The 27,613-nt window shown below is 32.5% G+C and overlaps 4 protein-coding genes across 4 annotated transcripts in view; 2 read left to right on the top strand and 2 right to left on the bottom strand.

Moving 5' to 3' along the window:
• LOC132734710 (uncharacterized) overlaps nucleotides 1–7,148 on the top strand; it is a 63,311-nt gene extending 56,163 nt beyond the window's left edge. The window contains exons 31-38 of the mRNA XM_060721504.1: nucleotides 231–431; nucleotides 1,248–1,350; nucleotides 1,853–1,951; nucleotides 2,370–2,460; nucleotides 3,242–3,611; nucleotides 4,411–4,576; nucleotides 5,865–6,071; nucleotides 6,949–7,148. Of these exons, the coding sequence (XP_060577487.1) occupies nucleotides 231–431; nucleotides 1,248–1,350; nucleotides 1,853–1,951; nucleotides 2,370–2,460; nucleotides 3,242–3,611; nucleotides 4,411–4,576; nucleotides 5,865–6,071; nucleotides 6,949–7,038 (1,327 nt within the window). The 3' untranslated portion in view covers nucleotides 7,039–7,148. The remainder of the gene's footprint in view (nucleotides 1–230; nucleotides 432–1,247; nucleotides 1,351–1,852; nucleotides 1,952–2,369; nucleotides 2,461–3,241; nucleotides 3,612–4,410; nucleotides 4,577–5,864; nucleotides 6,072–6,948) is intronic.
• A 3,635-nt stretch (nucleotides 7,149–10,783) lies between these two features.
• Nucleotides 10,784–13,860, bottom strand: LOC132734703 (uncharacterized). The gene is made up of 2 exons (XM_060721497.1): nucleotides 13,405–13,860; nucleotides 10,784–12,779 (listed from the first exon to the last, which is right to left on the bottom strand). Exons 1-2 carry the CDS (start codon nucleotides 13,556–13,558, stop codon nucleotides 11,863–11,865), a joined length of 1,071 nt encoding a protein of 356 aa, XP_060577480.1. The 5' UTR covers nucleotides 13,559–13,860; the 3' UTR covers nucleotides 10,784–11,862.
• Nucleotide 13,861: 1 nt separating this feature from the next.
• Nucleotides 13,862–15,069, top strand: LOC132734704 (DNA-directed RNA polymerase II subunit RPB7). The gene has a single exon (XM_060721498.1). It carries the CDS (start codon nucleotides 14,004–14,006, stop codon nucleotides 14,520–14,522), a length of 519 nt encoding a protein of 172 aa, XP_060577481.1. The 5' UTR covers nucleotides 13,862–14,003; the 3' UTR covers nucleotides 14,523–15,069.
• A 1,708-nt stretch (nucleotides 15,070–16,777) lies between these two features.
• On the bottom strand, nucleotides 16,778–27,139 carry LOC132734706 (uncharacterized). The gene is made up of 3 exons (XM_060721499.1): nucleotides 26,936–27,139; nucleotides 23,796–23,951; nucleotides 16,778–22,319 (listed from the first exon to the last, which is right to left on the bottom strand). The coding sequence occupies exons 1-3, from the start codon at nucleotides 26,994–26,996 to the stop codon at nucleotides 22,102–22,104; spliced, it is 435 nt and encodes a 144-aa protein (XP_060577482.1). The 5' UTR covers nucleotides 26,997–27,139; the 3' UTR covers nucleotides 16,778–22,101.
• Between the last annotated feature and the right edge of the window lie 474 nt (nucleotides 27,140–27,613).

Below are 27,613 nucleotides of genomic sequence, written 5' to 3'. Positions count from 1 at the left end.
TCTCTAGTCACAGTAGTACTTGGGAAGGACCTTCAGTTTTATACGATTTTAGTGTTGTTTGGCCATAATTTATGTTTTAATGTTTATGATTGTTCATGTATAATTATTTACACTGATGGAGGAACAGTAGAACTGGATCTGTAATAAAATAAGTTAAACTGACCCGGTGTTTGACGTGTAGTTCCTCCTTACACGAAATAAATATTCAGTGAAAAAATGTTTTAATGCAGAGATAAAGATTTGACTGAGATCAAGAAGTGTATGGACAACGCTGAAAAGTTACGACATATGCACGAATCACAACTCCAACGTGCCATATCTGCCGAGACGGAAATACTGAAAGTGAAGTTACAAGCTGCTAAAAGTGTCCTTGAGCGAGCTCAAAAAGAGGCGACATTCCATCAACAGAGATTGTCTAGTTTTGTACAAAAGTAAGAAAACATTTGCATATAAGATTTCATGGTTTGGGCTGAAATTGTCTTAACCTTAATGGTAAAAGGATATTACACTGTTTTATATCAAGTTGTGAATACATTTCATTTCTATGAGCAGAAATTTGATTATTTGCAATTGTTTAAAAATAAAATCTGATGTGTTTCACATTTCATTGTAGATATGTGTAATTGCTTTATTATTAGTTGCTAAGATATTTGACAAGTTTTATTATTAGTTATTAAGATTTTTGACAGGTTATTTGGTCCTATATAAATAGTTCTTTGCAAATATAACCTGAGCCAAAGGGCAAGCCTTATATTGTAAAAAGCGTTTATATATGGCCATAATTACCTGTCAGGAATATTTATAACAAATTTATAATAATGCAAACTTCCCTTTTTTTACAGAATATCTTCATAAATTGACAGAAGCCCTGTTTATAAAACTATATATAGAAACGTCACAATTATCCAATGAAAAGCTACGTTACAAACATGCAGTATTATAAAACCCATGAATGTAAACTTAAATAACCTAAGTAAATAGGTCAAAAAATAATTTTTTGTACAAATTTTTTACTTGTTCTTTTGTTGTAAAAAAGAGCCTAGGGATTAGTTTAAGGAAATTTATACTTAACAAGCTGTGTGGTTTTGAATCATCGTATAATTTTTACAAATCTTCTTTATTTTACGAGGTTATTTCTATTTGTGGCACACCAGTAACCAGAAGGTTAATATCGAAATCAAGATGTTTAATAATTAGTAAACCAATATAGCATTAAAACATTTAAATAAATATGTCTTTTATTGCAGACACGAGGAAGAAAATAAACCTATCCCACAAGCCCTTCAACAGGCTCTAGACTTTATGACGTCAGCAGTGAAGAAATCCGAGGAAAATCTTAAAAACATTGTGGTAAGTGGTCGTTATTTGTTTGCCCTGGAAATTAAAACAAACAAGGTTGCTTCCAGCAGAGTAAATGTAGCAAAATACATGGCTGTTTTATAATAACGAAAAATGTTCTTTTATTAAATAAGGAGCTTGTATTTACTATATTTCTTACTGAAAGAATTTTTAACTCCTATGCACTGTAATCCCTTAGGCTAGCTGCATGGCTTCCACACACAGTGTTGGGTAGGGGAGGGGAAGGGTAGCGGGCATCTAGATTTTGCCTTGTCTGTTCTGTTGTCCAGCCGTCACACTGTCCATCTGTAACATAAGAAAACAGTGGAATTATGGGGGCACCTGTGTACTAGTTATGGTCACTTTTCTAGTTCTGACCATAACTGCTCTTCCAAGATGGTCCCAAAAGTCACTCTTATATAGAATCTATAGAATAAGGTATGAGATGGAATATTTTACCTGACAACAGTTTTGTCAGCAGTATTATTGAAATTTTTATCGAACATGTTTTCAGGCTGTATATGAGGAACAGATTATGAAAGTAAAATCAGGAACTCTTCTATCTGAGCTTGAACAAGTCAACATTCCTAGTCCTACCTCAGTTCCAGAATCAGTAAGTATTCCCTGTAACTTATTTTCACATTTTGTTTACATTTATAAAGATTTGAATCAGTAACCTTTGACAACATCATTTTAGTGATTTTGAAGAATTTTTTTTTTCAAAGTATGTATTGAAATTTATTTTTTTTTTTTTTTTTTTTTTTGTCAAAGTAGAGATGGAACATCAAAAACTTAAAATAATTTTCAAAATACTAAAACTGTTGAAAAAAAATTCATGTACATGTAGAATTTGAAAATACATATGCATGAAGTATGTAAATATTCGCACAATAAGTTCGTATGACTGTAGCATAACTTTAACTTCAATACTAACAGGCATATTTTTACATGATTTCAGAATGGATAAGTTTAATTCCATCATTACTCCGACACTTTCTTGAATTAATGTTATATTCTATTATAATTACCAGATTCGGGGTTTACCATTTATGCAGATGGGTATGCCAGGTTTTATGATGCCAAGGATGCAGTTTCCAAATAGGCCTCCTTTCAATAATCAAGGTATTTATTGGCAATATATAAACTTACATTTCAGTATATTTATTAATCATGACACCCTTTAAACATAATTTATTTTGGTTTGATTGTGTAGGAAGGTACCGGTAGCTTATAGACACACTTCCGAATCCATTCCTGGACAGAGCCAGTACTAATCTGTCAGTATAAAGTTTCTTGCTTAAGGAAACAACAGCTTGCCCTAGATAGGATTTTAACTCCCTTAGTTGATTGATATGACATGTTAACAACTAGGCCAGGTTTCCACTTTATCTGGATTAAATCCAATTTTAATACTTTAAATGCTAGTGACAATAAGAACAAACTTATGCCATTGGTTAGTTACAGTATAAAACCAGGTATCTGTTATGTTTGACAAGAGTCTCAATACTGATCACTATTATATTTTCATATTTTGATAATGCCATTCCTTATAACAAAGTACAGATTGATTCATAACAAGATAAATAGTGTATACAAGCACTTAATGTTAAGGGAAATTTGATGCTTACAATGTTCTACATCAAATTCTTGATTATCTTTCTTGTTAGAAGATATTTTTTTTAAATTTGACTTATACAGTGATTATCATGTTATATATGATTTAAGAATTACTCGCACATTGCCTGATTTATTATTTGTGCAATTAAAGTTCTTTAAGTATAAAACACAAGACCTTAAAATGATCACATCCTCATGTCAGCTAAGTACACTGAATCAACAAAACTTTCAATTAGCCGATAGAAAAATATGTTTTGAAATGAAATGATATATTTGAATATTGTAGGTTCTCCGGTAGGTTCACCACAATTAGCCATTGGTCCTCCTGTATCCAAGGTACCACCAAAACTCACAGAAACAGCTTCTAAGGCTGCGATGCAGCATATGGCGCAATCCTCGATCAGTAAAGCTGGACCTCCTAACAGCACTTCTCAGAGCCTTTATAACACATCTGGTCAGCCACCTGTGCAGACCATGCCTCGACCATTGGTACCACCAAGTTTGAGTTTGGGAATCTCCAAATCAGAACCACCAAGAGCTCCCCTGGCGGTACCGAACAGACCTCCGTTACGGCCCATTGGTGGAGTTGCTGCACAGATGTCTAGCTTTGATAAACTTGTTCTGAAATTAAAGATGACATTCCCAGATAAATCCAGGTAATATAGTGAACCTTTTAACTTAAGAAATCAATTTGTTAAAGTTTTAGGAATATGCTTGATAGATGCAATTTTCTCATGGGTTTATGGTCATGGTTTGATCCAGCTAAGTTTCCTTTTAGAAATTTCACTGAATTTGACATGTGTGTTTTGTTACATATACATGTATATCACTCTTGATTTCTTATTGTTGAAGAAAAGATTATTCTTTGGTATTACAGGACTGGCATGAACAACGAATTGGGTCACCTTTGAACAAATTGAATAAAGTCTATTATTGCTAGGAATTCAACGGAAATGACACCATGGCACAATTGCTATGACAATATAATGACATTACCCATAAAATGTTAACATTTTGTTCCTCCCATACAAACTTTGCAACATATTTCTTTTGTTATACATCGTAATATAGTAGGGGTCAATGGTTCAATCCTTGACCAAGGCAACATTTCTCTCCAGCATTGAATCTAATGGTCATTTGCCTCTTACAGGTGATTTAGATATCATTGCAGATTAGTAGTTGGTCACTTGGGGAGATATTTTAATTACTGGTTAGTTATCCAGGAAAGACTTTAAGATGAACCAACCATGGTAATATGACCACTTGTTCTGAAATTAAGTGGGATTAGTAGTTAGTCACTTGCGGAGAAATTGGTAATCACTGGTTACTGGTTAGTTATCCAGGAAAGTCATAATCTTTAACCAACCATGGAAACATGATCAATAATGTGTTGACATTGGCGATAAAACCAGACAAACAAACAAAATAATGATGATTAATTGTATATTTGTTTAGAGGGGAGATAAGCCAGTTAATTCATACATTACGTCAGAAGCGAGGCGGCTCTTTGTCCGGTATGACAATGGAGGATATTATACAGAAGTTCGCCGAGTTAATTGTCTCACAAGATCATCCGCAGCCGGGGAATACAGATATACAGGAACAACCGACTGTTCAACAGGTAAAATATTTTATCACTTGTTTCAAACTATATTCTAACAAGATTTTTTTTACACCTTGAACTTTGTCTTGGACATATCTCTGAAACTACCTGAGATATCAACAAGAACCTACTTTTCTGTGTCCAAAACCTATTCGGGGAGCATCACCTGGTTCAACCAGCTCTTGTATCACTTGTTTTAAACAATATGTTAACGAGGCTTCATGTCATTTCTTTATTAAACCTATGGGCAGTCTAATGCATTATTACACAGTAATGTATTACAGAATAAGAAAAGGATTACTTTAATTTACATTCCACATTGTATGACATCAGATTTGCCAACATTGATAAGAACAATGTCATGAAAATTTCTTTTATGCTGAACATAGCTTATAAAGTTTCTGCATGGGTTTTCTTTCACTAATAGGCATTGATAATAGTCAAGCAACTGCTGTCCATCTGGCAGCTCTTGTTTTATGTTGTTGTTGTAGACTGATAATACATGTACATTGTATATATACAAATTAATAGAGTTGGTCATGGATAAGTCCCGTCTTACACTGAATATTGGTATGTATATGTGGGCTTTACGATGTCATCGGACATTTTGTTGCATGCAAACACTGGGAAGATAGCTGAGCCGATTGTAATTGATATATCACTGTAACTCTCACTCAAATTTGTATAATGGACTTGTCCTGCACTGAATTTGGAACAGTCCATTCAACATTTAAGGGAAATCAATATAGGAATACATGTGCATGCATATATGGACCATTAGGAGTTTAACGGATTTCCATGTAGGAATGCATGTCCATGTATTAAATTCGGTCAACAATTAGGTAATATCAGCTCTGTCTTTAGGAATGTCACCAAGGTTTGATATTTGTGTTGAAAGAAAGAGTAACTATTACGAAAAAAAAATATCATCACTATCACTGTAGATATTAAATGTGTTATCAATTACACTGTGGTGCTCAGCTGGAATTTTTTTTATTCAGTATGTTATGCTTAATTTCGGAAAAAAAAACTTACAGTTCAGTCAAACCTGTAGCCAAAACACCAGTCTGTTGTGATTGAGAAAGAGTTCACTCTACTGCCTTAAAAAAAAAATAAAAACACTGTATTATATACAGTTCATGTATAATAAAGGACTTAAGTCTGAAATTTTAGTTTTTAAATGATGTTAGTGTGCATTCATTATCAAAAAGAGTCTTGTAAGGGCTTGTCTGGTGTTTTTGTAAGGTTTGACTGTACTATATGTTACTTTAAAGTGGGAATAAAGAAGGGTCTTTTTTTCCAACAGATGATTGGTGGTAAACCTTTGGGACCTCCACCTGGCCTCAATAGTTCTTGGGCTTTCATGGCAGCAGGTGGGTCAAAGGAGGGACCGGGTAAGGGCTCTGGCGCAGAACTGTACAATGATGACGAGGACCCTTGTGTCATATGTCATGAGGAAATGAACCCGAGCTCCATTGTGACTCTAGAATGCGGTCATCTCTTTCACGATGAGGTAGGTGATGGAAAAACATATAGAGTACCAGTCACACAATGCTGCCGACTGATTGGTCAATTCACAAACAACCAATCATAATATTCAGTTGCAGACTGGAACTTGATCTTCAGCTAAACATTTCTTTAAATCAAAATGAATGTTTCATTTGAAGAGAATCATAGTGAATTTTTTCCTAGAACTTTTTATTCAGTGCTTATTTTATTTGAATTATCTCAGAGGTACTCCACTTGGGTTCAAAAACATAATAAAAGCATTATTCTGGAAATTCAGAGAGCGATTGACTTGAAGTTTTGCACACAAGTTATTTGTCTATATCTACATCATATAGAACATTAATCTCAAAAAAATTATTTCCAGTCATGTTATGTAAAAAAATCTCAGTGGAGTCCCTTTAAGATTTTTTCTTTTTATTTCAAATACTAAAGAGGGTATGCTCTCAGTGACTGTTAGTTTATATGCTTGGGAGCAAATTACAGCTTGGATACTGATTTTTTAAAGTAAAATTCATTTATAAAAAATAAAATTTTGAATTTCATTTTTTATCTTGGTTTAAACTGGGTGTTAAAAAATGAAATTTTGAAAAAATGATTGATCTTGGTTTGTACTGGGCATTTGCTTTTAGTTTTCAATATTTTGTTGTTCTGTTAAAAACAACAACAACAACAAATTAAAGTAAAATCACCCTGGTTTATGCAGCTTCTATGTTTCTATGAAATTTTGCTTATAAAAAAAATATTTTTTCTTAAAAATATAAAATGTTATAGAGTTCTATAAGTTCATTCTGTTCTTGTATTGAAGTTTTATGAAACTGTCTTCTTTCATAAAATTAGAACTTAAAATAACAGAGTAACAAAGTTTTATTTTGTATTTTCAGTGTATCAGGAAATGGTTCCAGGAACAAAGTACATGTCCAAACTGTCGTGTACATACTCTCCTTTCAGATGAGTTCCCATCACTAGGCTAATTGGAGGAATTTATACTATAATATTGAGCCTTTATAATCTTTATGAACTTTATAAAGTTAATATGTTTCCGTTCTTATTGAACATTCATGTGTTGATTCAAAATTCAAATTCATGATTTTCTTTGATTTTCTTTTTATTATGCCATTTTTGTTTATTATTATTTTATTTATTGTTTTTTTTTTCTTTCTTTTTTTGCTTTCCTGTATATTATGTTAATATTTTAGCTAGACTTATGTGAACATTTTGCATTCTCTTGCTGTTAGTGATTTTGTTGTTCAGTATCATTTGCAATTAATTATGTGTTATGAAAAACAGACAAACAATAAAAGAAAAATATTATGTGGACAAATAACAGGATAGTTTAGATGTCTTGAAAAAAATTTGTTTAATGATATTCAGTGAAATACTGGATTTTATCAGTGAGATATTTTCTATATCATCGATTGTGTGTCACTTACATGTATTGAGAAAAAAAAGTTATTTGGTGTGTAGTATTTCTGTTGTTGTTGTTGTTGTTTTTTTATTATTATTAATATTCTTTTTCTCTTCTTTTCCTTTTTTGTTGTCTTTTTTAAATGAAAATGAAATGAAATAATAAAAAAAATTGTGTTTTGTTTATAATGAATATGTAAATTACTACAATAAAAGAAATAGTTTATCACACTTGTGACAATCAAGTGGAAATACAATTTAATAAGTATATTTTCAGTCGGGTATCAATATTCTCTCTTTGTAAATGACATATGTAACATAGTAGTAGATTATTGTCACTATGATGTAGATAAGTAACAGATTAGCAGATTAGGAAATAAGGAATATGAAATATTGCATTAAAATGACTACACCTGTATGTAACAGGAGAACATCTACACCTGTATTTTGTTAAATACATGTGTAGATGTACAGGTGTAGATTTTATCCTGTTGCCTACAGGTGTAGATGTTATCATATTGCATTATGCAGTGTAGATGTTATCGTGTTACATACAGATGTAGTCATTTTATTGCAATCCTTATCCTGTTGAATAAAATCTACACCTGTATGCAACAGGAAAGTTGTAAAAAAAAAAACAGGTAGAAAAAGATAACTTGTGCATTTGTGGTTTATTAAATGTTATTACATGTAGGAAGGTTACTTGTACATTTAACAGGATAGTGAAGATGTATGCAACATGACATGATTCTAGATAATGCTATTGATGTAATAGGATAATTGCAACAGAATTGTTATAATATCATGTAACAGGATAAAGTGATTTAACAGGATGGTAACTTATGGATGTGTGTGAAAGAATAAGATTATGCTACAGGATTGGGGACTTGTTGCATGGAAGACATTTCAGTTTCTTTATGTAAAGTAATTTATAAGAAAGAGTTGCAGTTTTCATCATCATTATTATGAAATACAATATTATGGCAGAAGCAGGGTGTATGAATCATTCTGTAATTTTTCAGGTTTTTGTAACAAGGTATTTGTGATATGTGTGCAAAATAAATCTGGATTACCATCTTCACCTCAACCATCCTTTGAATAAATTTTCCTGTCTCAAAATATGAAAAAGGCATTGCTCATGCATTTCATAACTCAATCACCTACATCAGTAGATATATAGAGACTTCATTCATTTGATATATTACAATGTATGTATATACATGCGTTCTTTTGTTTACATGTTTACATTTTTGCTATTTTAAAAAGGAATTCTGAAAAAAAAAACCAAAAAAACATTTCTCATGATTTTTTTGTAATGTTTTGTGAATTAAAATATTGTGTGTAATTATTGAACAAAAAATGCTGAAATTTGCGTTTTTATTTATTTGCCAAAAAAAACAAAAATACCTCCATGCAAGTAAAACGAAAATACACAGATTTAGAATTGATTTTATTTGTTTGTTGTTGTTGATTTATTTAGTGAGGGGATGGGGAGGATTATAATGACATCATGTACTTATATTTTGTATATATAGTAATGTTTCTTATTTAAGCTAACTTGTAACATGCCAGTAACCTTTTTTTCTTGTTTATCAAAATGTTTAAGTACCTTTATTAACTTTCTGTTTATTGACCATTCCATCAGTATTTTACTCTCTTTTTTTTCCAGCAACATGACTTCTTGGCTCCTTGTTTTCTTATAGATGCAGTATATAACCCCTATTGCAAATTTTTTATTATTTTATTTTTTTGTAATAATTCTTAAAATCACATCTGAAAAATATCATTGAAAATTTAACATTAATTTCATAATTACATTGCAATACTATTTTTTTCTTCAAGTAAAAGAAATTATGTAATTCAGTTGCTCTTTTCTTTTGTATTCTTTGTATTAATTCAAATTTAATTAACTTCAAATTATTAACTTCAGATGACATACACTCATTATATAACCTGGAAAGATATTTGTAATGAAATTAATCAGTAAGGGATCATAATACCATTGTTTTATTTTGTAACGAAGAAATTAATTTAACAGTATTTTCAATTATTGTGAAGCGATTGAATAAATTGTATTATAATGTTTGTTTTAAAGAAACCCAGAGTTATGTTTTATTTACCCCCACTACAAAGTACTCCAGAACACAGCATATATGGGTTTTTCCCCATTACGGTATGTACCCGACAAGGCGCTTAAACAATTAAAAACTTATATATCGACTTCTCAACGCCAAAATCCACTTTATCACATCTACTTCATCTCTTCGCTCCAATTACTAGTATATATACGATCATGAATGAAAAAAGTAAGAATTGGGGAAAAAAAGTGATAACTTTCTAATTTGTGATTCTGAGGTACTGCTACAACACTGCATGTAGTCAGTTTAATCTCATTTGTCGTAGTCTGGATAACATCTGTTGTCTAAAATTTCATAAATTACCAATATTCCCTTCTAGTCTTCCTCAACTAGCAAGAGATAGTTATTAAATTATCCTTCCTTACACAAATGAGCCGCACCATGACAAAACCAGCATAATGCGTTTACGACCAGCATGGATCCAGACCAGCCTGCGCGGATGCACAGGCTGATCAGGATCCATGCTTTTTGCTTATAAACCCTATAACAAGTAGAGTAACTGATAGCGAACAGCATGGATCCTGATCAGACTGCTCGGATGCGAAGGCTGGTCTGGATCCATGCTGGTCACAAATGCATTATGTTGGTTTTGTCATAGCGCGGCTCAAATGTTGGATAATCTTTATGATTTTGACAATAATTGTCTTAGAGAGGTCTGAAGGCTCTGTTAAGTTTATCGCAGGAACCTCCATGGCCAAATGGTTAAGCTCGATGACTGAATCACCCCCATACACCCCTTATCTCTGTTGGTTTGATTTCCATAATGGATTCCTTCAAGTGTGCAAGCTAATAACTACAGTATCAAGATTGTTCTACTCTAAAGCCGGCTTACAGTCTCTTTGAGTCTTCGTCCACCAATAAAGCTGTGATTAGTTTCCAGAAATATTATTTGAATATGAAAATAGCTAGATTAAAAAAACTACAGGCTTGATGTTAAACAATGCCCAGACTTAAACATAGCACAAGGAAAATTATTCATCCCTGCTTAAATATGGCCTGTTGTATCATGGGTTATGTACTCCAGTTATCAAGAGGTTCAAAGTTAGAATCCATAGATCATGAATACCACGGAAGAAAGCTTGAAATTTTTAAACTTCTTTTACTTGTGGCAGAAGACCAAGATATTCACTAGAAATCTTAACCCTGAAAGATCATGCTGCTCAGTAACATAGAACTTGTTTCTTACAATTTATTCAATAAAAGATCAATACAATAATGCAATAAATTAACTACATATACATGTAACTTATATACATATTTCATAACTTAACAGATTGATATAAACAATACTTTGTTTTCAGTAAGACTAAAGATTTTACAAGCTTCAACAAAATTTTAGCCAAGTCCTGTCTACAGAATCCAAAAAACTAATACATGTAAATATCTTAAGTTTCTTACTAAATTTCACACAGGATTAACACTATGAACATGGATATAACACTATATCAGAATTATAGACCTAACAATATACATCATGTATAGCAACTAAGGGTGTTACATTTAATATTCTGTAATGAATTCCAACAACTACACAAGAACAATTTATATTCATTTAACTACGTCATAGGTCCATTTCTTGTTCCATGGAACATTAACCTTTCAGTGTTTTAAGTGGTAAGAAATAAATATATGCTGAAACTTTTCAAAATGAAGAAAATAATGTTACAAGCAGCTGGTTACAAGCACTGCAGATAGAACGACAAATTAACCTAGAATTTGTAACAAAAAATATTTAATAAAATACAGTGAGTTGCATTGCAAACATTATACATAGATGAGTAAATGGCGGAATGATGATTCATTTTCAACATATTTCTTACAGTTTTGTCAACAGTCCAAGAAAGTTTGATAATTCTTAAAATTCCTAAAAAATTGAATAGTGATAATGATTAAAAGTGAATTTTGGATTTTTTTTACAGTATTTTGTTTGTTACATTGGTTGTTATTCTATTCTTTATTGCTTGTGTGAAAATTCTGTTTGAAAACCAGATTCTGTTTGAATTATTTTTCAGTATGAATTAAGTTGGACAAGAGGATGAATTGTAAAATATCAATGTTATTAACCATGATTAAATATACTATGGCATAATATAAATCACATTTTAGTTGGAATTTTTCTTTTAGTTTTTTTTAACAGATGTAATGAATTAAAACAATGCACACTTATATCCCTGGCTTTAATCTTATTCACATATTGTTTATGAATATTAAATTTAATTTCAAAAATCCTAAGTTAAACAGTTACATTTTCTTTCAAACAATTTCATCTTCGCTTGTCAGATCTACTGAACCCTTGACACCAGACATTTCTGGTGGTTCAAGCCCACAGTTGCATTCCTTACTTTTCAAAGGCGCAATTCTATCATAATGGTTCCCGTGCGTGTGGCAAATTGTTATGTAGCACTTGCAACCAGTGACACTTGAATTGTACTTAAACTGTGGCTTAAAAAGTAACCATCTGTATGTTTCCCCAGTTTGATCAGGTGATAAAATGTAAACGTCCCGATTAAGTAACGTAGCTGCCGCATATATCTCTGTCTGTGTTGCCCAAGTTTTATCTTCCCTCATACTTCTAATATGCTGAGACATAGGACCATCGGCAAAAGCTTCAAATTTTTTAGGATATTCTTCTAACACATCTACAACACCTTGACGAATTTCATTATAGAATGACTGATTTCCATAAATCACCTTGCTTAATGCCCTAAAGAAGCAATTTCCGTCACCTTTTATTGCATCAATCTGTCTTCCGGTTGAGTTCAAGAAAGCTTTCAAATACTCATAAACAGAATAATCGCACGTAGCATTGATATCATTTTCAGTGTCACTATCACAAATAACATAGTCGGGTTTGTCAAGTTTGTTTTCTGATAATCTTGTTCGATATCTTGAAGTTGGTGACAAGTTTTCGGAATCTGAGTACTTAATCCGACACTCGCGAAGCGGCGTCTTTCTTTTTGAATCAACCTTTTTACCATCATCTAAGTCTATACATATGGGTACAGTAGATTCACGAGGTAGTCTTGATGATCTTGTAATGGTTTCATCATAACGACGTTTACGCTGTTGTCGGCTATTGGTATTCATATCAAAGTCATCTGAATCAGACCATTCGTCCCAAGAATCTGTTTCCTGATAATGGTTCCCATGTAATATTTGAATTGGAATTTCTGCAAAAAAGAAACAAGATATTATGAAGATGAATAGAACCACCAGACCTGAACCACCAGAAATGTTTGGTATCAAGGGTTCAGTAGATCTGACAAATGCTTTCTTTGTATATATGTAAAGATGGCGCGATAGCTCAGTTGGTTAGACCAATGGCTGTCTCTCCTGAGGTCCCGGGTTCGATCCTGGGTTACACCCTTGGGATTTTTGGAGACACTTTCAGTGTTTCCCACCTCACTAGAGGTGTACTGGTAAGAAATTCAGGTAATCCTGGCATCTATCAGTGCTATACACTGGGCATGTAAAAGAACCAAGGGGTCTATTCAATAAGAGCTAAGGACTGCTTCCCGGATTCCCTTGTATCTCATAGCTTTCTCTGAAGTGATTAGTCTATAGTCATGTCTACGTCCCCACGAGGGGTTTGACATTAATGGAAGATACATTGTAGATATACTAACTTGTCATATGTATGATTATCAATAAAACTTAATTTAAGCTGTCTTGACATAAAATTATATTTCAATGTCTATAATATAAGATTGAAGAATTATAAGCAAGTATGCACAGAAGCATCATTAATTCTTCTAAATCATTGGTAAAGATAAAATATCAAGTTAATTGACTTACCTCTACTAAATCTCGAAGAATGCTGCGGTTCACGCCAGTCATCAAACCAGGGTCCTGTTGCACCATGAACGTCATGCACATGCCAATCTCGACCCCAGTCTCCAAATAAACCCCATGGTGATTGTTCTGGCAAGAAGTATCTGACTATTGTCATTGCCCTTCGTTTTAATCTTTTAACAAATCGTGTAAAGTTTGTCTCGTTAACTGCTTCACTACTGTCGGATCTTTTTCTTTTCGTTCCTCGTCTTTCAAGTTCTACTTCGCTCGTCCGAGTCAAAAATCTAAATGCCGTTTTGAAGTTGATTACAGCTTTTTCAGCCAGATTATGACCAATAAAGGTCTGATCTGGCCGATAAGCTGTCACGTGATTACTTTATTTAATCTATTTACATACAGTTTACTCACGATGAATCATGAATGTGAGAGAAATTTCACGAAATGTCAAATTAGTAAACAATCAATCACGTGACCGGAAACCGGAAGTGAAAGAATTCTTCTAAAGGGAAGTAACTCTTAACGAATTTCAACATAAACCGGGCTGTTGTTGAAATTTATAATTTTGTGGTATTTTCAATAAAAGAAACGACATTTTATCGAAGATGTTTTACCACGTGTCATTAGAACACGAGATTCTTCTGCATCCGAGATATTTTGGACCAAATCTATTGAACATTGTCAGACAAAAACTGTTTTCTGAAGTTGAAGGCACCTGCACTGGAAAATATGGCTTTGTTATTGCAGTAACCACTATAGACAATATTGGTGCAGGAATGATTCAGCCAAGTCGCGGTTTTGTTGTTTATCCAGTGAAATATAAAGCAATCGTGTTCCGTCCATTTAAAGGAGAAGTGCTTGATGCAGTTGTTACTCAAGTAAACAAAGTTGGACTGTTCACAGAGATTGGACCATTGTCATGTTTTATTTCGCGACACTCCATCCCAGCAGACATGGAGTTTGACCCAAATTCTAACCCGCCATGCTACAAAACAAAGGATGAAGATGTTGTCATTCAACAAGACGATGAAATCCGAATCAAAATAGTCGGTACCAGAGTTGACGCCAAAGATATATTTGCAATCGGCACTTTGATGGATGATTACCTTGGACTTGTAAGCTGAACAATGCATGCAGGACTGATTATAGACATTTTCAATGATTTAAACTTACTTTATTGTTTGTAAGAAAAGTGCTTCTTCACAGATGAGTGAGCAGTTTTGGAAGTCAATGATTTGATATATTTCAAGACACACTGGTGTTGAGAATTGACCAACATGTTAAAAAACATTTGTGTTCTTTATGTCTATTATATATGACATTTCATGTGAACAATAATCTTTCATTTTCACAATGTGACACGTTACTCAGGCATCCCAAATTCAGATAGATAAAACAACAAAAAAATACATAGAGAATTATCAATATGTGTAAGGTGACAATGACTTGCGTAGACATATTTTGCATCTGTTATTTGAAAATGAATGCTGTCTTTTTTGTCAGAAATATTATAATAATTTACCAGGTTCCTTTGGACCACTTTTCGAAAATTAAAGAAGAGCTAGTTTGTAGTTTGACGTGATTATTGTTAGAGTTTAAAACTGTTCAAGTGATAGCAAAAATATAGATGTTGTAAATATAAAACCTTTTAGCATATAAAAATTGACTGTGTATGAGTTGTTATACGCTAACTAAAACTGTGTTCATGAGCTTAAGTATTATATATAATATAATATATTGTTTTAGATTTTATAGTGTTGGAAAAATAACAGTGATTTTCCTGCTTATATAACAGACTTCGATAAAAGGCCTCTTCCCAATTGAATTTTTTTTTTAAATTATGCAGTTTTCCCAAAAATCTTAACTTAAACCTGCTTTTTTACTTCCCTATTAAGCAATTTTTGGGGATATTTTTTCCCAAAATCAAGTGGCTAAGGCCTCTTCCCAATTAAGTGAGGAAAATCTGCCACTGAATAACTACCTGCTTCTCAATGCAATTTGTTAATTACTAGTATCTGCCAGTTAAGCTGGTCTATTTAAAGTAAAGTGGGGTTACTTACCTCTTTGCAGTGATTAAAGTATTGCATGCAACTTGTACTGTAACTCCAACATAGATTTCTCCATTCCCCTTCGCAAACTATCATTGATACCTCCTATATGACCCTTGTTCTATTCAAGTACTGACAGTGAACAACCTTGCAGTATGTCTTGTTCTTTTAATGGCACCAATACTGGTTACATGTTAGCTTATAAATTATTAATTTTATGTAAATAACCTTTGCCAAATTAATGAAATTTGCTTACCACTAGATTCCTTTATCAATTTGTTTGCTATTGTAATTTATATGGGATGGTTGTGGTGGCGGTGGTATTGGTAGTATTCACCACAGATCACAGCAGTAAGCCACATTGAATTAACAAGAGCACAGTACAGCCACAGCATTGTTCTTAGGCAGGCTATCAAGCAATTTACAAGTGCAAATTGCCTTCACTTTTGAATGGAACTGATACTTCTGTACATACGAGAGTAGTGGTACAGTGCAATTGACGTAGAAAGATTTCATGATCAATCACCACAAAAGTGACCTTCACCGTCTGGGAATCAAACCGGGGTCGCCAGATTCTTAGTCCAACATTGAGTTATTGTGTAAACCAGGCTGCTATCTACATGGAATAAACTCAACAATTAGATTTATAAATTTTGATGTGGAATAATGAGAGCCATGTCTATCATAGATTATACTGTATTCATCTTTGGTTTTTTAAGTTTTGCTCTCTTCCTAACCACTGAATGTATCTACTTCATACTTCACATAGGACTTCCGGGTCATAATTGTAGCTCACTGGTAGAGGCCCATGCCACTTACACTGCATCCACTTTTACAAAGTTATATCACTTTGTGATCTTAAAACTGTTTTGTGTTGTTCTTGTTTAAGTTATCAAGCACTGAGAACTCCTAATGCATCCTGCATAGTTCTTGATTTACCACCTAGTACTGAAAATGACAAAACTTTGGCAGCTGTTACTTATTTTATTTCATGTCATCAATGACATGGTTTTAACCTTTTGACCTTCTAATTCCTAGGATTACCATTGTCTTGAAAAGCAGATACAATGTAGCTGTGTGCAAGTAGAAAGTATAAGTTAAAATCTTGAAATTATACACATATTCAGGGTTGTCATTATTAACCGATTGACGATCCAAACCATTGGTTAAAATGCTGTTCAAATCGGTTGAATGTTCATCCTATGAAATAAAGTATCACCCTTGACCCTTGGCAAAATCGGTTGTTTTCTTCAGAGCATCTGTTGCCTCAGATAAAAATGAAAACCCTGCATATTGCTTTCCATAGGACGAAGAAAAAACACTACATAAGACTAGTCTATATTTGCTTTATTTCACTAAATTGTCTTGTCTATAAAATTCAAATAAAATGATTACACACAGTGTTTGACATAACACAAAAAAGTGAGTTACAACTAAATTCTTGCCTAAAAATAACTAAATCATTTGACATTCAAAAGACTAAATCATTTGACATTCAAGTGAAAAAGTCATTTGACATTCAAGTGATCACAAAGGAAAAAAATGTTAAACAACAATATAATGTTACAACATTTAAATAACACATCATTCATACAGATCTGGCAATAATATAAATCTATCCATTCATTTTGCAGTACACACATTGCCTGTACTATGTTGTTTTAAAATAATGGAATTTTTCATATCATGGAAATACAATGAAGTAGCTGTAAAAGTTATGTCCCTTTGATATTTAGTTTAAATTAAGTCAGACTCAGTAATTAAGGCTCTGATAATTAATGCAATTTAATTCAGGCTTTGTAAATAAGTTCAGGCTATGTATATTAATTAGCTCAGCCTCGGTTAATTATTTCAGACCCTGTTAATTATTTCAGCATATGTTAATTATTTTAGGCTCTGTAATTTCTTTCAGCTGGCTCAATCCATAAAATTTATTTATATTCATAAGAAGAATCATCAACTTCCCAATATTTGGATTTATTCTTGAAAATAACATGACAAATTTTAAAGGTACGACTAGAACCTATAGAGGTATCAGGCAACAGTATTGGTCTTTACCCTGTGGGCCAAAGAGGCCAAACATAACACATACACGACAAATTTTCATCTTTGCTGTATGACCTATAACTTTGAAGAGTAACATTTTTGTAAAATCATTTATGTCTTTGAAAACAAAACTTGCACTCAATATATTTACATATAACATACATTCCATCTGATAAACTCGCACTAAATTTGCCTTCAGTTTTATTTATAACAAACATTTTCTCATTCAAATTTATACCATTCTACAACAGAAAAGATTGGTGATTAAATAAGAGGTTTTTTTCTGTGTATTATCAATGGAATGTAGGCACCAACAGATAAAGGATATGAATATTAATAATATATACAGAAATTTTATGAGTTATGCTTTAACCTTATCAACGTCCTTGTTTATATCCAAATAACAGAGTAATTATCCAGGATCTACTGTATATATGTGTGATTCCAACAAAATATTAGGTACACAATTAATGTATGGAAAAATGACCAAAATTTCAATATTAATATTTAATTTGTGCACAAAAATTATTTACTCCAGTTGTATATAAAAGCTGATTCTCTATAAATATAAACAATGCACAATGAAATTCTAACCCCTTAGCCAGCTATTAGCAAGTAATGTGACAAGTGCTGGCTAAAATCAGCCAGCATATCCATGCCATCTGGACATGGTCTGCATTGTGTGCTTTCATTCAGTACATCATAAGTTTGAAATTTTTCCTAAAAATGATCAATGGTTCTATGACAGGTGAATGGATATAGCAGCTAGTTAAGTTATGTAAGTAAAGCAATACTTATGTAGGGAAAACTGGCGAGCTTATTAACACTGATGCCTGACCTAGGACTAAATCAATATAAGAGCAAACAGTCCGAAAATAGCAAAATCAGGTGAGCCGTGTCAGGACAAAACCAACATAATGGGTTTGCGACCAGCATGGATCCAGACAAGCCTGCGCATCCGCGCAGTCTGATCAGGATCCATGCTGTTCGCTAACCAACTCCATTACAAGAAGAGAAACTGATAGCAAACAGTATGAATCCTGATCAGACTGCGCAGATGGGCAGGCTGGTCTAGATCCATGCTGGTCGCAATCGCATTTTGTTGGTTTTGTCATGACGGGGCCCAGGTGTAGAGAAAAGCGTGCCATAGCAATGGTTACTACATGAACATCTCTATAGCAACAAAAGAAATCTATCATGATATAATATAATACATTCTGCAGTAAATATTAATATAAACATCTCTAGCATTGAACAATTTACAGAAGAAACAAAAAGGCAGTAACAAAACTGTGCCTTTTAAAACTAGATAAAGGAAAGTTCATCTTGTGAATCTGACAAAAAAATAAAAATTGCACCAAAATATAGTTTAACAAAACTGTTCCGAACAAGAAGTATATCAGATTTTATATCAGAAAGAAAAGGTTAACTGGTGAATTGCTGTTTAACTCGAGGAGTATGTACATTGTATTTGCAGATTTTATCTGCTTACTCTTCAAAAATTTGATAATTTTTTGAGAAATAGTAAGAAAAAATTATCGTTTCAGTATGTCATTTATGAAAAGAATGCAAGATATATTTACTTAAAATATTTTAATTACAATTTTTAGAAGAAAAATAGAATATCTTTTGGTTGGATGTTTGTTTTTTTATGTAAGTATAAAAGTACAGTGCAGTGACAATATATTTGTTTCAAGATGCACAAATGTTTTTTTTAAAAAAATAGTTTCAAACAGTGAAAATGAGATTTTATTTTTGAAGAGATTCTATTGTTGAAAGTTAACAGTACAAACTTGACGGCTGTGAAGTATTGGTAAAAAGTGAGGTAATATAATTTTAGTAAAAAATATATTAATAATATAATTTCTTTAACAATGGTTCATTTTCTGAGGTAATATATGAAAAGTGATTAGGTTTTTTTTTACTTTTTGAATATGTTCTTTATGAAAAAGAGTTTGATTTAGGCACCTATTTATTAAAGAGAATAGAAAAATAGTACAAACTTACGAAAAAATGAAGCTTTCTAGTTATAATAAGAATAAGCATGTATATAAAATCTATAAAAAAACAAAGAAACTATTGGCAGAATAAGCATATATAATAGGCCCTAATACAGTAAGCTTGTATACAAAAAATCTACACATCCTACATATAAACTATATACAAATGTATATTCAATTTGCACTAAATCATTATTTAGTATGCAGTCATAACCTCTAAATAGCAAAATCACAAGTTTTAAGTTTTCTGTAGAGCCAGTATCTCTTGATCTCTTTGATCTCTTTCACAAAAAAATTAAGATTTCTGAAATTTGGTGTTTTTTGTTTGTTTGTTGTTTTTTGGGGGGTTGGGGGAATGTTCTGGCCAGAACTAAATTTTCATGTCTATGCACAGGCAGCTGTCTCAGATGTTGTTCCCATGGATATACAGTTTATATAAGTGTTGCTTTAAATGCAAAATGTATAAAACTGTTTTTATTAATTTTGCACTTATGAAACTGTACATTTAAATCAAGAAAGTAACACAATCCCAAGCATCTTTGCATATGCTAGATAATAAAGTAAATGCAATTTGTCACTTGGCACATGTTATAAATTGTGTACAACAATTCTCATTTTTTACATGCATTATGATATAATATTCTCATTAAGCAGTATACAAAATACACAAGTCCTGCCTAAAGACAAACTATATGTATTTTTTTCTCCCATACACTGTTATTTACTACATCTTTTTTGACATAATATATTGGATTGCAGACTGCAGAGTATTTCCATATATTCATAATAAACCAGCAAAAAAATACAAAATTTCACGAAATATTAATTGTTGCAACTTGATGTTATTTATCTTATGTATGGTTAAAGGGAGTTAATCTAATTAAAGCTTATAATAGATGTATGGTTAAAGGGAGATAATCTAAGCTGACACTTTTAGCTTCACCCCCAGCTTTATTGGTGAAGGGATGTAGATCCAATATTGCCATGTGTGTCCTTTATATCTAGCATCGGTCACACCTTGATATGGCAACAATGGGATTTTCAAATGTTAAAATAATAGAATATAGTATATATATCATGAGCTCCCTTGCAAATACTTTTAAGTTCTCTATAAAAAAAGGTACTACATGAGAATTCAAATCACATGCACGTAATTCATGTCTAATAAAATACATGAAAATTCATCTAACCCCAAATCCTCTTTAACACTGCATCCATCCAAATAAGGAAAAATACTGATAAATTATTCACATTTTCTAACAATTTACCAGACAAACATTAATTTTATTTGTTTAAACTTAATGTAAGTTTATATACATTAATCTGTCTTAAAGGCACATTATGCCTCAAAAACGAATACAATTTTACTTCTTCAGAAAGGGCAAACCTGAATTTTATAACGTTTAAATAATGGTTTAAGAGCATGTAAGATGCTTATTTTCTGAAGAAAGTTGCGCTAATTGCGAAATAATTTGTCAAAAAAGTACCAAAAAGTAAACAAAGTAGTTTTTGACTTCCATACAAAATATTGCTTTAACTGTATTAATTAAATGCCAAAAAGAACAGAGGAAGAAGATGGTTCAGGTAATTGGCCAATGAGTAACTTTTGGGGAAAATGTAAAAGTACATCAAAAATAATAAGTTTTTTGAGAAATTAAAATAGTCCTTTCTGCATGAGGCATGATGGGCCTTTAACTATTGCATAAGTTTGTAAATAATATCCCTGCTACTTTCTACCAACCAGTCATTTATTTTATTTATATACCAACTTCATCTGATACCAGTGTTTGTCTCTAGTTTAAATTGTTTCTGCAGTTTATTTTGCATGACACATTGATAATAAATGACTTAATACAAAGAGATGCTTCATGATCTTTAAACAAAGAAAAAAACCTTTATGCATGTCAAAAATATCTTTTCAAAAAATTGTAGAATTAATTGTAATCATATAAACCTGTTTGGTGTTTTTTAACTTTATTTTACCATACACCACATAAAAGGAACATTATGTCAATTTATGCAATTTTCATTTAAATATGACTGAAAATTCAATCTCAATTTAATTTGACCTTAAGTTAACCCAGGACATTAGCCTTGCTTATCAGGATGACCCATTTGCATTTTATCTTTTCAATTTCACCTGGTTACAGGCTTTACTGTCAACACACTGGGTCCTCATTTTGATATTCTTTATCAAAATTTTTTTTTTATTTTAGAAAAAAAAAATCATTCAGTAAATTGGGACCTTGTTCTAAGCTATGTGATTATTATTTAATTTCTGATAAAAATAGATCAAATTTTGAACTTTTTCTAAAATCCCTTCATAAAGGTAGAGGAGTTGTTTTAATTTATAAATGGTCAATATCCGCCTCTGTTAAAGAGAAATTCAGGTCAACAACATTAACTTGAGTCTCATAAGCTGTTTATGAATCGAATTATTTTTGACTAATAAATTGCACTTTTTTGTAAGTCCCAGCACTTACAAACAAAAAAATACCAACCAAGTGTAATGTTACGATTAAATTTTTCAAAATGCTATTGCTTTTTTCATTTTCCAATTATTTCGTGACCTATGATTTTCCAAAATGTGATGAAAAGATAACTGATCTTCAGAACAAATGACAAAGTGCTGCTAAAACGGTTGATATGATTAGTCCAGCGAATGCAACCAACGGTTGTCTCCCGTTGCAAGGTTTCCCGCCATCAAGGTCCTTGTTACAGTAGCACGCTTTTCCGATACTGGCCATCTTTCTACAGTCCAAGAACTCCTCATCGAGGTCTTCCACACTGCTCACGTTCCAACACGACCTCAGAACTACCGTCATTCCTATAAAAATATAACGGTAAAATATAGCACGGATGCTATAAACATGGCTTTAATACTCTCACGTGAACAAACATGTAAAAGACGCTCATGAATGCTCTTTTCAGTGCTAAGTATGCACATAAGATTATCAGGCAAAACTAGGATCAATCTACACGGTCTGTATTTTTGGTCAATTATTGGCCTAAATTGATTCAGAAAACATTAGTCATTTTACAGGGGCGGCAAAATCTGATTCCATTTTTATCTCCCGACAATAGTAAATTGTCCGTATGATATTGATACAGTAAATGCTGAAATTTTCCACAAGACCTAACAGGCTGTGGGACAACCTAGGTAATACGGACAATTGATTTTGTCGTGCCTGTTTTATGTCAATTTCTAGCAGCCCGTATTTTAGTTCAAAAGTTGAATATAGCAAAGCATAGAAATGCAATAAATATTTAATACTTGTGTAACTTCATAACATTTCAATAAGCTCCTATAGATCGACATGTAATTTTGCAATTTGTTCTCTTCAATCAAATAAAATCCAATTTGACCCAAAAACTTATTTTGCTATCGGCTGTCTTGATGAACAGCGATGAAAATGTAAACAAAATATGCATATGTTGCATGTTTAACAAGAAAGGGGGTAAAATGAACCTCATTACAAATGACTGAATTGAAAGATATGCAAATTACATATCATTCAAATCATGTTTATAAAAGCGTTGCAGTTCAAGTTTTGTAATATAATAACATTCCTAGTTATAACTTATTTGCTAAAGTCGTATACAAACTTCCACTGTACAACTGATCATCATGCTAAATATAATTGTTAACAATATTCAGTCAGTTTTTTTTTGTAAATCTAACCCTATCATTAGGGATTCATTTTTCCTATGGTTTGACCTTGTTGCCGATAGTTTATGATTATTTTCAATTAAGACCGTATTTTCCCAGGGTTAAACATTAGAAAAAGTTATTAAAAGTAACCCAAAACATATGACCTTTTTCCCAATGTAAAGTTTTCAAAAAAAGTTGCCTAGAACCTATTTCTAGGCTTACGCATCTAAAACCCATTTTTGGTTTTGGTTTTATTTATTTCTTTTCCCCTTAAAACTGCCCCTTTTCCCAAAAGTTGGGGGAAAACTTTGACCAAAGTTTTTTGAAGTTTAGATGAATAATTTTATACTTACAGGAATAACGATTTACACGTGCAAAGCTGACAATAGACATTTTATGAGTTTATGAATACAAAGGATTTCAGTGGACCATTAATGATCTCGTGCCCATAAGTTATAAATTTGAGAATGTGACTTATCACTAGATCATCGTTGGCATGACAACGAGTTTTGAAACTTGAACTTTTGAAAAGTTTGCGGATTTTTAGAATTGAATTATTTATTAAATCTTTAAATTATATGAGACAACAGAATATTGATGAAATCCACTTTAGCATTCTTAATTATTAATGTAGTAACTTAGTCAAAGTACCTTTATATGTGTCAGTAGTTTCAAGTTTTCTACATGCTACGGTGTTTCCTACACATTTCACCAAGTACTTATCCCCTTCCGTGCCGGAGTATTCCCAAGTTTTCCCGCACTTTGAGTCAAGCACGCTTGAGCAATTGAAGCAACTCAGTGCATTACCTAGAACAGAAAATAAAATACAAAACAAAATGAACAAGTCGGAGAAAATAAGCCAAAATAAAGTCCTCTGTCTTTTTCCCGCACTGTTAGGTCAATGTTGGGTCTGTTTAGGCGCCAAAATAGCCGAAGATATTTCAAACTTGGAACATCTGGATTGGACCTTGACTGTATTTTATTAATCTATAAGTAAACGTCCCAACTAATTAAAGCCATGGAAAGTAATAAGATAACGCAATTCTACGCTCGTGACCTTCTTAGTAATATACATGCGTCTTTGCCGCGGTTAAATTTATTTTGCAATATTCTACAAATGTAAATTAATGGTGATTGTGAAATAAACTCAAGTTACAACACTTCTACAATGTTTAACTTAACTAAAACCGTTGACAATCGGTGCAATACAAAGGTACGATACTGCATCGATGAATTTCTTCTGCCTCCTTCGGTTACAGTAAGGATGAGATACTACCCGGAATAAATGAATATCCGTTTTCACCTCCTAAATATTACTGAATTGAAGTAAATCATTGCGATTATCACAAGAGATGAGACCTTTTTCCGTCCACGGATATTTAGTTATTTACTCTAAGGCAACAAGGTACGAATGTACCGACGTACATCGATTCAAAAAGTAACATGTTACTGAAAACGGTTAATGGCCATATTTGAATGCATTTGAAATAAAACATAACACCTAAATACGGAAGATTAATGTTGTCAACGTAAAGAATTTGCCATTTGTTAAAATGCCTTTACCGCCACGTTTTCACCGAGCCTTGCCAAGGTATTTACGCGTGGTAATCTATTATCGGCACAGTTTTTACTCATTTAAAGACCCACCAAGAGCGTATGTTAAACCAGCAATATTTAAGCTCGTCATTTAAAGCGTATTTTATGTATAGGTTACTGTTTAATGTTGACCTAACAAATTAAATGTAAAAATGATCGATTTCATAGGACAAAAATATGATTTCAACAAGGGTCTTTCAAAATTCTACTTAAAAGACCCTGTTTCAACTAAATTGAAATAAAAAGGGTCCTTATAAGGCAAATCGGTCAATTATATTCATAACTTCTTCTTTATCTGTATAAAAACAGTAAAACGCGGTAACACCCCACCCTGTACGTAAAACGTAAATAAATAAGGCTCTGTTTTGTCTTTAGTATAATTAAATTAAGCCTGCAGGTTTTATAGTGTCATGATATACATGATATATGTCTTCATTTTAAGACGCCCTTTCTCGGCAAAATTAAAACATATGAAAGTAGCTATTTAGTTAAACACTTTAGTGCGCCAAGACCTTGAACAATTTTTTGTATCATCTTTTCAAAATGTGCAATAATGTGTTAAAGTAAACAAACAAACGTTATTATGTAAATTTTCAACAAAATTGAATGCAACTTTTTCGTTCAAATTTTTAAGAAAATGGGTTTACAACTTTTAAAGCCTCTCCTTTCTTTCATATATAGCTATTTATTCAACGCAAAACTCTCTAATACATCCATTAAAGTGAATTTAAAACTATAAAATCAACAACAACAAGTAATGTTAAGATTTATTTTAGATTCAGTCGGCTTGCATGCAGACAAACTCGTCTGAGTGTAAATGGTGATAAAAGTAATCTTTAAACTTTCATCATGATCATGCTAAAATAAATGTTTAAACTAAACAAACCTCTAGTTCCTCAATGAATAACCATGCAATTCGTAATGAATCCCAGGTGTGACAGTGTCCTTGAGTCGGGGGGGGGGCTATTTCCTAGAGTTGTCGCATTATACATGTATTCGTAGACTTTAGACCCTAATACTTGAGTAATGACTTTATTTCTGGAGAAGTTACTTTATTCACGGACTAGTAACCATTGTTATGGAGTAATTACCTTATTCCACGGGCAATGCCATTATTCCTGGTAAAATGACCTTATTCATGCAGTAGTGACCTAAAATCTGGAATAGTGACCTAATTCATGAAGTAGTAGCCCTTATTCTGGAGTAGTGACCTTATCCTTGAAATAAAAGCCTTATTAATGGAGTAGCGACCTTATTCTTAGAGTAATACCCTTATTCCTGGAGTAGTGACCTTAATCATGGGGGTAGTGGCCTTATTCACGGACAAGTAACCGTAATCAGGGAGTAATGACCATATTCCACAGGTAATGACATTATTCCTGGTGAAATGACCTTATTCTTGGAAGTAGTGATCTTAAATATGGAGTAGTGACCTTATTCTAAGAGTTATAGCCTTATTCAAGTAGTGATCTTAATCATGGGGTAGTACCCTTATTCCTGAAGTAGTGAGCTTATTCACGGGGTTGTGACATTATCACATTATTCCTGGAGTAGTCGCATTATTCCTAGAGTTGTGCGTCTAGCGACCATATTTATGCATTTCCTTTGTTTGAACTCTTGCTAGATTACAAAACGTCACAATGTAAGAACGACAGGTGGCTTGTTTTATTCGGAAAGTTTATCAGCAAATCGCCTTAAGTGACCCGGTGTGAATTAAGATGTTATCTTATGAAAATAATGGCTTTTATATTATTTCTCATATTATACTACAAAGTCCAATTGCTCCATTTTTGTTGTTGTTGGTTTTTGTTGTTGTTTTGCACACATGTTGAATTTTCACTGTCAAGTAATAAGTCAATATATTGACTCATGGTGACTGGACGCTTATTGAATGACTTATGTCTGAACTATACATAGCATAGTAAATTAATGTGCAAAATCGTGTAAACACAAATCGCACGGGTTACCAAATTTCCGGGCAAAATCGCATTTCGCGTGTAATCAAAATAAAACGGTAACTAATCCAAATCCAGGTCATGCATGTATCGATTATCGGAAGGAAACATTCGGTCGTGGTCTGTTGAACTCCATTGTTGCATCAATATGAGCGTAATGATTTATCGATTAAAGTAATTCAAGAAAATATATATATATAAAATACGTTTCTAAACTATGTATTGGTTAAGTTCACTTACCTTCCTTTATGAACCCACAGATCACCGCAATAATCGCTATAATGGTGCTTGTTGAAGCCATTTTATCCACAACAACTCACTGGAGAAAATTAGAAAATCTGACTATAACACAGAAAAAACTCTCAAGGTCGATTTATAAATAGCTGTTCCTGAGGCCGTTCATTGATAATGCAATTGAATAGAAGATGGCGCTTCCGCTCGCGCGCGTTATCAGGCCCTGACTTAATAATTGTGGGGTTTCTGTATTTACTAATTATAAATCGAGAGAATGTAAACCGGATGTTTAATGTTTTTAATTGGCGTTGCTATGTAGGAAGTAATAAGATCTTTCTTTATTGTTACGCAATTCTGAAATACGAGTCACTTAATAAGTGTTTTTAGGGTGTATAAATTTAAATGGGATTATTTCTTAGCATTACTTGTTTACAAATAATGTTTAATACCGGCTTACTTGTTCATGAATTTCCACAATGAATTTCGTATCTATAGTTGTATTTCAATTATAAATAAGCACGCATTGATTTTCTGTGCACTTTCATTTATGAAGAAAGACATTTTCTCTTTTTTCTCCCGGCACCCGTTTAATAGATGATTTCGGGATATTTTTCAAGTTAGATATTTCATTCATTGAACGTGAAAATAGATGGCATTGTGCTATGTACAATTGTACATACTCAC

The sequence above is a fragment of the Ruditapes philippinarum genome, unplaced genomic scaffold (genome assembly GCF_026571515.1).
Source record: "Ruditapes philippinarum isolate M1 unplaced genomic scaffold, ASM2657151v2 ctg1335_1_1_1_1, whole genome shotgun sequence".
In the NCBI taxonomy this organism is placed as follows: Eukaryota; Metazoa; Mollusca; class Bivalvia; order Venerida; family Veneridae; genus Ruditapes; species Ruditapes philippinarum.
Note: the sequence above shows the minus strand (reverse complement) of the source record. Positions and strands in the feature narration are given on the sequence as shown.

Coding starts and splice junctions, on each gene's coding strand:
- LOC132734703 (XM_060721497.1), bottom strand. CDS start 13,558: ATGACAATAGTCAGATACTTCTTGCCAGAACAATCACCATGGGGTTTA. Junction 12,780..13,404: donor TTCTTCGAGATTTAGTAGAG/GTAAGTCAATTA, acceptor TCTTTTTTGCAG/AAATTCCAATTCAAATATTA.
- LOC132734704 (XM_060721498.1), top strand. CDS start 14,004: ATGTTTTACCACGTGTCATTAGAACACGAGATTCTTCTGCATCCGAGA.
- LOC132734706 (XM_060721499.1), bottom strand. CDS start 26,996: ATGGCTTCAACAAGCACCATTATAGCGATTATTGCGGTGATCTGTGGG. Junction 23,952..26,935: donor CTGTGGGTTCATAAAGGAAG/GTAAGTGAACTT, acceptor TTTCTGTTCTAG/GTAATGCACTGAGTTGCTTC. Junction 22,320..23,795: donor AACTACTGACACATATAAAG/GTACTTTGACTA, acceptor ATATTTTTATAG/GAATGACGGTAGTTCTGAGG.